The 13256-nt window shown below is 41.8% G+C and overlaps 1 protein-coding gene across 1 annotated transcript in view; it reads right to left on the bottom strand.

The window, feature by feature from the left end:
* LOC133502037 (neural-cadherin-like) overlaps positions 1-11231 on the bottom strand; it is a 147171-nt gene extending 135940 nt beyond the window's left edge. The window contains exon 1 of the mRNA XM_061822361.1: positions 10034-11231. Within this exon, the coding sequence (XP_061678345.1) occupies positions 10034-11030 (997 nt within the window). The 5' untranslated portion in view covers positions 11031-11231. The remainder of the gene's footprint in view (positions 1-10033) is intronic.
* Between the last annotated feature and the right edge of the window lie 2025 nt (positions 11232-13256).

The raw sequence follows: 13256 nt of genomic DNA, 5'->3' as shown, positions 1-13256 counted from the left end.
AAAAGACCCGGGAAAGACGCCACCCATGCAAAGATCCAGTGTGGCCCATTAAGGCGCCGACTACCAGATCCCAGGAGGAGGACAGCCGCCACTGCCCCCCACCTACGGAAGAACCAGAGGCCCCCACTTGTCAATGGTGCCCAGCCTCATTTCTTTTGATCTCCTCTTTTCATATTACAGTCTCCATCATTCTAAGCCTTCAACGGCAATCGTAAAAGTTCAATTATAAAAGAAAAAAAACTATCCTTTTTGTATTGGTATTATTTGTGTGGCAGTTATGGTATTAAACATCTGTTTTGTGGTACTTTGCAGAACAGTTTTTTTATACATCATCTATTAAAAAAAAAGCGCAGAGACGACATCAAAACAATTTCTCTTACCTCAGTCGGCTGTTTTTCTTTTTAATGACATTTTTTTTGTTACATGTAAGATACATTGTGTAAGCTTTTAGAATTTGTAAAAGAGAGTAGGTATTAAACAACCAGGTTCGGACCAGGACCAAAAGACTCGAGGTCCATGAGGAGCCACAGAGCTGAGCAACAATAATGAGAGTTGAGTAGACACTTATATAATTTTGACAAGTTCTTGTAAGGTAGAATTGATTTACAGGACCAGGAAATATTTGAGTTGACAAAATTTACCTTTTTGAGAAAGAGAAAAATAAATAAATTGTGCACACTAAAAAAGTAATTTTCCGTGAGGCACCTTTAATGAAACATAAGAAATTGAGTGAATGTGCTGTGTAAATGTATGCTGTGTGTCTGTGTGTATAAATGTAAATCCTCTTGGTGCTGATGGTTCGGTGTTTAGCTCGTCATGTTTGTCAACTTGGTTAGCCAGAATCCTCAGTGCTTGTCCTCAACCAAAAACCTGACCTATTGGCAAGGTCAATAATATTTGTTCAACACCACTTATTTTCAGATGCATCATGGAAATCAAGTCAGAATGTGCACTCTTGCATTAACTATGCGACAAATCTTCGCTTCTTTTCATGCCCCCCCAAAAAAGTACAGTACAACTCTTCTGTATATTTTACTGCTCAGGTTGACAGTGTTTCAATACTTCCATTAATCATTTACTAAACATGTCACAACCCATCGGTACGGAGAGAGGACCCAAATGCAGGACTCCGGAGACGCAAAGGTAGTTCGGGAAAAGTGTTTATTCGTTCAAAGTCGGGGATCAGGCAGACAGAGGTGGAGCAGCGGTAATCAGGACATCGGGCGTAGAGAGCAGGTCTGCGGGCAGGCAGGGGTCGGTACACGGAAGATCGATCAGAGAAGGCAGGAGTATCAAAGACGTCAGGCTTATGGGGTCAGTCGGAGGACAGGCGGAGGTCGGTACACTAGGGTTGACGATCAAGAGTACGGGAGTGCAGGATCGGGGCATGAATTGCGACGATATGGCCAAGCCAGACCGTCGACTGGGTTCTATATATACACCGGGGTAATCACTGCCGATCAGGAGCAGGTGTGCGCCTCCTAATCAGAGCAGCTGTGCAGGGAACCACACAGACAGGCCTGGACTGGCCGTACCATGACAAAACACCATATAGGAACAAGGTGGGAAAACACCTGTACACATATTGAGCTCAACTAGAGATATTAAGAAGCATGCTTAGCATCTCCTTCTCTAAAGGCATTTCATGTCAGAGAAATGTACTAATAGTGGTCTTTAGTTAACTCGGAAAAAATATAGAGATTGCACTCTGTAAAACATTACATTCATCGGGACATTTTTGATCCCTTTGTCTCTATGTCACTCTACATACGTAACTGATAAATAAAAGATTCCTTCCTTTAACACATTTAAACGAACTTGTTTAAAGTCCAACTGATATCCCTATAAACTTCCTAAAATAGATATTGTAATGAAAAATACATATAACATTATTCACTTCAATGTCTATACAAAAAAAAAATAGCGGAGAGGGTGTCATCCCTGCGGAAAGTTGCGGAAGTCTCACTTGACATCCCAGTAGCACCCATATTGCCTGCAACGCCACCTGCAGATGTCACACTGGGACGCTCACCATTGAAAACATGTACTGGCACCTGCTATGGGAGAGGAACAAGAGATTTTCAGATTTTTCCAACGCCCCTTCTGAGACGGAAGGTCTTTTCAGAGAAGAACCTCTCACAATCGAGTTCAGTGACCAGGGCAATATTACACGATTGTTTCGAGCCATATTTAGATGCGGCCGCGATGAGCCACAGCTGCCCAGCGCCGCGATGAGCTAGCGCGCCCGGGCCACGGCTCTTTTCGAAGAGAACATCTCACAATCAAGTGGGCTTTAAATTGGCATGCAACAGCTAATAGATGGGTTTCTAACCGTTGCTCCACATTTCAAGGTGGAACACAGCGCTGGAATGTAATGGTACTCAGGATGGAAGGCATTGTCGCCTGCTCGTCATGGTGTTAACCGACTAACTTTTGTCCTTTTGGACACTCGGTGTGTTCTCTGGCATTAGCTTTTCTTCCTTGATGGGTCATTTGCCTACTCGGCGCGTTGTTAGCTACCATTACCTTCACTCCAGGAAAAACCGGAAAACTTTCGGTTTGCTTTCTGGAGGCTGGATGCCTCACGCGACACGTCACTGAGTGTTACATTCAAGTTTTTGATTGTACGTATTTTACAATATCCAATGAATCTAACACAACTGTACTGGATAAGATAAATAAAGAATTCGATCAGAAATGCAAAGTTTCACTAACTAAACCATCATCACAATATTTGGTTATAAATATCTGGGAAAATACAGGGAACATGCTCTCTTTCTCTAGTTCTCTCTCTCTCTCTCTCTCTCTCTGTCTCTCTCTATCACTCTCTCACTCTCACTCTCGCTCTCAATATCAACAATCAACTCTATATTCTTTTCTCAATATAAACTAACTAACTTGAAGCAGACATAGTAGGAACGTCTGATGTATGTTGCAAATACAAAGATAATTTCAGAACATTCTAATGCTCACCAGTAAGGAAGCTCCCTTTACGATGAATGAAAATTATTGTTTTAGACAAAAAAATTATAGTATATAATACACAATAAAGTCATGGATCACAACAATGGTTACATGTTTTTGCACACGAATGTATGTGTGATTGTAAAAAATATGTACATTAAGCAAAGTACTAACACAAGCAACCATGCTCACAATGACGTTTTCGCTTTTCTTTTCACACCACAGAGGTAAAATGCAAAGGAGGGGTGAGGGGGGTGAAAAAGTGGATTAAAGAAAGCATGAGGCATGATGCTGTCAATCAGCAAAAAGATAGAGAGAGCAAAAGACAAACCTTTACTAAAGAGGCCTAGTCCCTGCCAAAATAGAGCGAGAGAAAGAGAGTGAGAAAGAGAGAGATACTTTGAAGGTTCTTTCCCCTATTCTGCTTCAAAGATGCTTGCACCATTGGTTCAATACTGATTCTAAACCATCACATACCATAGCATATTCTCTCTCAGGTGAATAGAGAAGAATTCTTGGATGGAACGAGCAAAGGAAAGATTCCCCACCAACGCAAATCTGAACTGACATCCACAGTGGGTCTGTCCAATCCTTCAGTGGAAGAACTGTGCAGGAGGTCTCTCGCTCACTCGCCTCCAAACCGCACTAAAACTGCGTGTTGTGAGTCATGAGTCATGGCCTACTTCTGTTGCTGTTACCTGTTTTTCTCACATTGAAGAAGCTGTGGTAGAAAACGATCTGCTTTAGTGATGTTGCCGTTGAGGTGGCAAACATGTCCACCAAGTTACCGGGAACCATCGTCATGGAGAAAAGAGGGAGCACAGATATACAGTTTTAATATGAATTATAAGTGTGGTATCAATTTAAGATAACACTAATTATCATGCTTGTGGTATGTCGTGGTGTAGAACTGCACTGCATTGTATTTTATTTTATTTTTTACATGAACAATATTGGTTACCAAGCAATTATAATTGATTTCATATTATGCAACTCTAATTAATGAAGTGGCCAGTGTCAGTGCATACAGTTAAGTGTTTTTTATTACTAATTCCTAATCCCTTCTTGGTATGTCAGCCATGCAGTCAGCAAACATAATCAATAAATTGCAACTGTAGAAATGCAAATGTATGTTAAAAATCAAGAAATGTAAAAAGTAAGTGGTATATTGACTCAAGCTATGGTGCTATAAATAATATGTGACAATTATTTCAGGTATATTGCCTTCAAAATTAGTATGCAGGCTAGTTTAATCATTTTTACCAACAATTACTGAGATATAATGACAAAAAAACATCATGGGTAGAGTTCAGTGATAAATAACATCAGTAGCAGTGGCAAATATATAATTTTCACATTGTCGAAAAACACTGCCTTTGTGGAGGATGGTGGATGGAAGAGTCAAAATCTGATTAAAATACGTGCTGAAGATTCTACTTCATTTTAATAACTTGCTAAATATCCCTTTATTCTTTTACCCATTTTGTTTGATACATCAACAGAATAAAGAGTGTGTTGATTAATGATGTTGTAGTTGAGCCATAGGGAGGAACGGAAAATTTACTGTACAGTCATTGATGATTCATGATTATCTGTACTGTGGCAGTACACTTTGCCTTTAAAAACACACAAGCGACAGAAATCCCCATTTAATGCCGACTTTAGGAGCAATCACCTGGATTATCAAAATTGTAGTCGCCCCTAAAAAGCTGCCATGCATGAATTTCCTTGGACCACTTAAACAAGCAGCAGGCTTAACAATGTCCATTTTGCAGTGGCGCCGACAAACAACAATGTAGATGTATTCATGCCTTTTGGAAAGCATTACTGAAATAACACTAATACAGTAATAGCAGGGCTATGGATAATAAAAATGTTAATGTCAAGGAGGAAAAGGGTCTGGTTCTGCAATGTCATCAACAGAAGTAGCGCGCGTTAATGTGACAGAATTGCTACATGGAGAATATGTGGACTGAATGTTAAAATAAACAATAATTTTCTCCTTTCTGAGCCTTGGCTCCTTACATATTAAGGTCAGCATGCAGCAAGTGTTACTTGACTTGAATATTCTTCAAAATGATGGTGAAGCTCTCTGTTTGCCATTCAGCATGTGACTTGAAGCCGCACCGACCGTTCTGAACTAGGCCGAGTTCAGTCGACGATGCAACACATGGGATCTTGTTAAAACAGACTTCTTCGGTCAGTTGACCAAAAGAAACCGCATTCATGAGTCATCCAGAGGTACATGCATAGATAAAATATATTTCTCCACTGTGTATACTTACTTTGCCTCACATAAAAAGACGTGATTATAAATTTGGATTTGTTACCAGGGTGGTACCCCCTAAAGGGCAAAGATTTTTTAGATGCTTGAAAACATGGCTTTCAATGATAAGCTCTAAGTGCTACATCAGTGGTCTTCAGTCTGTGAGCTGTGCCGGAGGACTTCTGGGGAGGCACGGCAGCTCCAGAATAATAAAGAAATAAATATTAACCTGAGTGTACTTTTTTCTTTTAAAATGGATTGATTTGCTTGATGGTGACAAAGAATACGTTGTGGAGTAGCGTGTTGTTTATTAACGAACATGACATAATGAATGGATAAGACCTGTTAAACACCAGGGTCACATTTAAGACTAGACACCCAAATTTCTTGACTATGCCGTCGGCATGTGCTATTTTTTTTTTATAAGGTATCCAATTCAATTTTTCTTGATGTAAAGATTCACCTGTGTCTTCGAACAAATTAAAAAAATGTCAAATACATTTCAGCAGCAATAGTATCACAACAACGACAAACATATCTAAAGCCAAAATACAAATGAGGTTTGGAAGGCTGCTTCAATCAGACATCTGTGTGCAAGGATTTGGGAGGAGACGAGGAGAAGAAAAGACCGGTCCTTGCAGACAAGCATCAGGATTCTGTGTGGAAAGCTGTAGTACGCATAAAGGACATGCCAGGCCTTTGATCAGGAAGGCAGAGTTACCAAGGTGGGAGAGATCAAATGGAGGAAGGTATTTGAGTGTCTCTCAGGGTAAAGCGGCTTATTTCGCCTATGCATCTGTGACAAGATATTGTCAGAAATCCACCTAGTTTTTCTCGCCCCCCCAAAAAAACTCTCCAGATACGGCGATGCAACAAAAGGGGACTCAATCAAATGTACAACTGTAATCCAACGCACACTGTACAATTAAACGGCAGAAGGCAACTGGGATGACAAAAGTGTACAATGTTTCTCGCAAGGCGCGGCACAATTTACAAAGCCGTTCATTTTGTGTACTTTTTCTCCATAATTCCGCACTTCACCTGCTACAACATGCAAACACGTGCGCTCCACCTTTCCACCGTCAATTTAAGGGGCTGTCAGACTGTGGCAGTGCTATTTCAAATCCCTCAGCCTAGAGAGTGAACAAGTGGAGGATTAGAGGGGTAATGCCAGTAGATGATAGCAGGAGGGCCACAGTGGTTTGCCACTCTGCAAGGATTAGCTCCCAAAACTACTTCACAGTCACCAACTATGTCAATCAAGGACATAGTGCACTCACCCAGTCTACCAAAGACTCCTCAACATCCCAAAAAAACAAGGACCTTGAAGACCGAGGAACCAATGAGTGTGTGACTTCATTGAAATATCTTCATTTCTTTTTTATTTATTTATTCTTTTTAACGATATGATCTTTTTCACACAGAACGAAGCTAATGCTGCGGGATCGTAAACTTAATTGTGCAGTGACTCGTGATCCACATGAAACCCTCTTGCAATAATTCCGCCATTGCACAAACTACCGCGGCTACACAATGCAAGTTGCCATGGTATCATGGTGATTGATGCATTGTACATACAGTGGGGGAATTAATTTGCTCCCCAGCTGAAATGTTTGATTTTTTTTTTCTCCCTTAGTAAGGAATTAACACTGCCCAATTGTTCTGGTTGTTAATTGATTTGGGGAAGAGATAGAACATCAGTCAAAAAATTCAGTTAAAGAAATATGAATGTCGTCAATTATTTTGTAGAATATTTGATCCATAATTCTGACTCCCACAGATTGCGTGGTACCCATGTGAAACACGGCTGTACATAAATGTGCTAATTTACCAATACGCCTGATCCAAACTTGTCATGTGTTGAAAGCGCACGCGTTCTAAGACTTTTTTTCTGACTTTGCGATCTCTGTGCTGCCAAAGGCAAGACTGAAGAGACCCACGCAACCCACCACCGCAAAAAAAAAAATCTCTGGGTGAGAAGGTAACTAGTAATTGCACCATACTGGAAGACACAAAGGGTTTTCTTGTTTTTTTGGGATCAATATTGGGAGTGCATATTACACCGAGGAGTATACTGCATTATAAATTTGAAATTACAGAACTTAATACACAAGAAAACTGTTATTTTTACATTGTGTACTTTTTAGATTCACATTTCTTTTCCAAATGGTAATCTCTATAATATAATTAAATTAAAAATGCAAATTCTATTACCATAATAAACAATCATATAATTTGTGACTGTACATTTCTTTATAAGTGAACAAATGTATTCAGTGATGGTAATTTTTTTTTTATTATTAAATTATTAAATTAAAAGAAGTCAGCCAAAAGATTTCAAAAAGATGAAACAGAATGCCACGATCCAAGAAATTCAAAAGAACAGGTGAGATAAAGTAGATTTGACATTACCATTCTGAAAAGGGTTATAAAATCTTTTAAAAGGCTTAAGGGCTCCAGCAAACTACAGTGATAGCCAGTTTCCTTGCATTGAGAAAACATGGGCCAGGTGTTAACTTTCACAAGACTGGCCAGCAAAAAAAAAAAAAAAAAAAAAAAAAGAGTTACACCCTGAACTGGTCGTCAGCCCATCGCAGGCCACAGACAGACAAACCATCATTCACACTCACATGCAGACCAATGGGCAATTTAATGTCGTCAAATAACTAATAATGTGTTTTTAGAATGTGAAAGGAAATCAGACTATCTGGGTAAAACCCACGGCAAGTGAATGACATAAAAAAAAATGAAATTAAGATTTTGGAGTGGCCTAGTAAGAGTCTGGACTCAAATCTGATCTAAGTGCTCTGGCAAAACAGCCATTCGTGCTTCAAAAGTCTCATTTTTTGCAGAATTAAAACAAAGCTGCAAGTAATAGTGTGCTGACTATCTCCACTTAGATGGGAATGATTGCTACTTGGGGAAAATGCTTGATTTCAGTTTTTGCTGCTGACGGTAGCCCTAACAGTTTTTAGGCTAAGGGGCCCTTCCACACAGGGCCAGCTGGCTTTGATTTTTGTATTTTTACTTAATGAATACATACACTGTATAAAAACTCAATGTTATGTTTAATGTTTGTCAGATATGTATACTTGGTTTGATGATCTTCAACATTAAAGTGGGGAAACTGTGAAAAACAATTTGCGAAGTGGGCCCAAACCTTTTTTCATGGCTCCGTACAAGAGAGGTATTCATTTGACAGTCGTAATTATTGTGGTTTCCAGTGTTGCACTCTGTGTCGTAGAACTCCACTGCATCACTCGTGTAGTTAAATCGACCATCCTCCCACATTCTTTTCCACATTAATGTCATGGGTGAGTTGGGGCCGACCCCAGGTGACTTTGGTTGAGGAGTGGCAACACTGGACTGGTCATCAGTCACTCACAATGCACCTTAGAAAATGTTCTCAGTGTAGCTATTGATTAGAAAAAGAGCTAATTTATTAGGCCACCCGTCCTTGTAACCACAAGAGCATCAGGAAGGCTTTTAATGACTCTTTGATTGCGGTAAGCTCTGTTTAACTACTTTGAAAAGGAATAAGGACTTTAATTTAATTCACTTTTTGATGCGTACTGCATATGTAATCTGAGTTTCTGGGCTTCTTTGAGAAGTAAGGAATCAATCACACACAATTTTTAACCACTAAATATCTTCTTGTAAATTTCTACTCAGGAATCCAAGTGAATATATCTACAGTATAGTTAATATCTTAATCAAGAAATACAGTAAACGTGTGTTACTCTGTGTGTATGTGCGTGCGTGTATGTGCTTGTATGTGACGCATGCATGTGTGACAACTCACATATTTTCACTTTCATAAATACATTCATCCTGATAAGACATATTTTGTGCATTTATACCATCTCCTGTAATGCAACAGCAGCGGTGACCAACATGGCGCCCGTGGGCACAGGGTAGCCCCGAAATACCATTTACAGGACATTAATGTATAGAAATAAACTGTAGCATATGAATATTTGTTTACAGCCTTGTTAAATAATTATTTTGAAACATCATTATCAGGGTAACAGTCTTCACATCGATGTTTATCATTAACTCCTTGGAAATAATAACATTTAATGAAAAGTTGTTTGCTGAATGTGTTATTTTGGAAGTTTGTATCAAACTGGGCCTTTTGGAGTAATCAGTACCAAAGAAGTAGCTCTCCCTTTAACTACTGCCACAATTATAAATGTCCATTTGACCCTGCCCTTTTCTACTTGTAGCTGACTTTGGGGGGGAGGTGGTCTTTCTCCTGGTCACCAGCCAATGACAGGGACCATATGACAAACAAGAATTTACACTCGCATTTACTATTATTGACAATTGGGAGTCCTTGATGAACATCACGTGCATGATTGTGTAATCTGGGAGATAGTACGCAAGCACTTCAAGAACATGCCAACACTACACAGGAAAAGATTGGAATTCTGAGCCAACTGTGAGTGCAATATTAATATATTACATTTAGCAACAATACATGAATAGACCCCCTATAGTGTCAGTTAAAATCGGGCATGATTATTTTTATAAAGGGCAAACATTTTTAATACGGCACTTGTGTCTGTTAATAGATGAGCCAATGAGGATGTACTTGAAGGCACACCTGTGGAATGAGGCCCTAGTGCATTGGCATTGGTGTGGATATGGTGAACATGCCAAGTATTTCTAGGGACAAGACCATATACAGTGCACACGAAGCGGAACTCAGCTGTCAGTGGCACAAGGCAAATAATTCTCTCATAAAAGAAGAGGTTTATGATTTATCTTGTGGGCATTAGTAAAAGTCCAACAGTTACATACCCCGTTTGTCCTGGATCTTAACAGTGAGGTCCAGGAAAGCTTGGGACTCCCTGTCCAGCCTCCTGGTGATGGTGATATCTCCACTGTCATGACCCACGGACACAGGGGAGCTGTGTGAATCCGGGTAGACGAGCTCAAAGCTGGCTGCCTGGAACCTGTCGGGACTCAGGCTTGTAATGACCGAGCCGATGCTGGCGTCTTCAGACACGTTGAGGGAGACTAAGGCCCCCGGGTAAAGCGACGCCCTCGGTGCGCGCCTGGCCCTCTCTCGAGGCGTTTTCTCCAACCACCTGCGCGGGGAGAAGGTGACCACCGCGCCTTTGCTGCTCAGCGGCGGCCATCCGTGATCTGTGGCGAAAACAGAGACTTCGACTGCAGACTGCAGGCCGAGAATGGAGTCGAGCAGCAAAAGCTCGCCCGTCTTGGGGACGACGTAGAAAGTGCCATTTTGGGGAGATGAAGTGTATGTCAAGTCTGCGTTCTTGCCACTGTCGGCATCCACAGCACTCAGCCTGTAAACAACACTCCGGATGGCCGTGGTGTCGTCTAAAGTTAGATGCGCCACTCCAGGAGGATAAAAAGTCGGCTCGTGGTCGTTTGTGTCCAAAACGTTGACTTTCACCAAGGCGACATCCACGAGCGCAGAATCTGGCGCGCAGGTGTGGCAGCAGAGCGCGACTCTCAGCAGGTATTCCGAGCGGAGTTCCCGGTCCAAGACCCTGGAGGTTTTCAGCAATATATTCCCCCGCCTGTGGTGGGCGAAAGCGCGGAAATCTTGGCTGCCGTTTCCGTACACTTTGAGGTGCATTCCCGGCACTGGGCACCATTTTTGCGCGTTGATGCGCCTCACAGGGATACTCAGTCCGTTCACTTTTGAAGCCGCGGGGGAGTTCTCAAAAACATGGCCGTGGAAGAAAGGCGGTCGCTCCTCCGGTTTTTCGCGTCCAGCTGCAGGCGTCCAAAGGCACCACAGGAGCGTGGAAACGGCCCAAATCATTTTGGTGGCAACTTATGTAAAAACAAAAAAAAAGAGGCTCAAGAGGTTCACAGAAAATCAAGAAAAGAAAAAAAGATTCCCCCTCATATTTGCAGGAGACACCTTGAACTTAAAGCTCTTGCATGCTGAGTGCTTCGTGCAGCACGGTGCTGTGCAGACGCTCCACAGCGCTGCAGGCTGTTGGCTGTGATCACATCCAGCTTTCACAACCCACAGTGCCGGACAGCGCCAAGCGGCGGGAGGGGGGATGAGGAGGAGAGGGAACGGGGGAGGGAGGGGGCGTGCTGTTGGAGCAAAGGAAGCGGGAGGCTAGGTGCCCCACCCTGCGTGATGGTCAGCAGCGCCCATTCTACTCGCCAGTGCACACGTGGGGGGGGGGGGCGCACGCCATGCACTCGTGTCACAAATCCGCCATGAGATTAAAATGTTCTCGACAGAGCGAAAAATCACTCAGACTGTCACAGATGAGCAAGTCGAGCAAACACATATGTTCTTCTAAAGATCAGTCTGGCATCCCAATACTGCCCTAAATATGCTTCACTGGGCCTTGCTCCGGAGTTGAGGCTTTATTAAGTCTCCTTGACAACGTGTGTACTGTTACTGTTTGTATACTTACTCGAAACTATGGCTAAAAACTGAAGTGAGATGAAAAACAAAATACATCTATGTAAATAAGAGATGACTTGTATGAAAAGGGTTGAGTAAAGGTGCAAACAGCTGGTAACATCAGAGAACACGAATGCCACATTAGACTTTGCCTGAAAAAAAAGCAAACTGCTAGATGTACACAGCCCTGATGATTATGTTCCTGGACTCTCTTCTTATTCGAGTCACAGTGCTCGATTTTCATAGCTGGTGCAACTTTGCAGGGAGGCTCGTTTGTCACGCTTTTGGTAATTTTGTGCACCGCTGTAAGCAAGCACTTTAAAGGTGAGACATCTGTTCTGGTGTGGGCGTGTAAACGTCAATCCTGTCCAGACGAAAAGTCTTCTCTCATTCCCCATAAAAATGAGACATGAGTGGGGCATGACATTCTTTACATGGCAGAAGAAGAAACTGATTTGCTCGACTCGGGTAGGTCAAAACGTGCAAAGTATGTACATAAGGAACTGCAAGCAGACGTCCACAGAGGGGTAATGTAAAGTTGGCTAGGGAGGAGATGGCAGATCCACATCGTGAAGTGAGCACTTGGAGACCCTCCCACTCTCACACACGTACGATGATCATTTGTGTCCATGGCTGTGTGTAAGTTTAAAACGACAAAAATGATTATAATGTAACCCTTGATGTTCTCGCCCATCTTCGGAAGTTGTGAGTATGGCGGGTGACAGTTAAAAGTTAGTTGCAATGTTTTTTTGCGGTCTTCGTCACAATCCATAATCCAACATGCCCGGTCATTGTTCATCTGCATCTTTATTCAACTTTTTCACGTGTGCTCACATTTTTACAGTGAAAAAAAATGAGTATTTGAACACCCTGCTATATTGCAAGTTCTCCCACTGAGAAATCATGGAGGGGTCAGAAATGTTCATCGTAGGTGAAAGTCCACTGTGAAAGAAATAATCTAAAAAGAAAAATCCAGAAATCACAATGTATCATTTTTTAACGATTTAGTTGTGTGATACAGCTGCAAATAAGTATTTGAACACCTGAGTAAACTGTTCATATTTGGTACAGTAACTTTTGTTTGGAATTACTGAGGTCAAACGTTTCTTGTATTTGTTCACAGGTTTGCACACACTGCAGGAGGGATTTTGGCCCACTCCTGCACACAGATCTTCTCTAGATCAGACAGGTTTCTGGGCTGTCGCTGAGAAACACAGAGTTTCAGCTCCCTCCAAAAATTTTCTATTGGGTTCACGTCTGGAGACTGGCTAGGCCACGCCAGAACCTTGATATGCTTCTTACGGAGGCAGTCCTTGGTTTTCCGAGCTGTGTGCTTCAGGTCATTGTCATGTTGAAAGATATGATGCTACCACACTTATCTTTCACAGTAGGGATTGTGTTCTTGGGATGGAACTCATCATTCGTCTTCCTCCGAACACAGTTAATGGAATTATGACCAAAAAGTTCCATTTTGGTCTTATCTGACCACAAAACATTCTCCCATGACTCCTCTGTATCATCCAAATGGTCATTGGCAAACTTAACACGGGCCTTGACATGTGTTGGTTTAAGCAGGGAACCTTCCGTGCCATGCATGATTTCAAACCATAATGTCTTCGT

The sequence above is a fragment of the Syngnathoides biaculeatus genome, chromosome 6 (genome assembly GCF_019802595.1).
Source record: "Syngnathoides biaculeatus isolate LvHL_M chromosome 6, ASM1980259v1, whole genome shotgun sequence".
In the NCBI taxonomy this organism is placed as follows: Eukaryota; Metazoa; Chordata; class Actinopteri; order Syngnathiformes; family Syngnathidae; genus Syngnathoides; species Syngnathoides biaculeatus.
The sequence above is the reverse complement of the archived record's forward strand: the minus strand, read 5'-3'. Positions and strand labels throughout refer to the sequence as shown.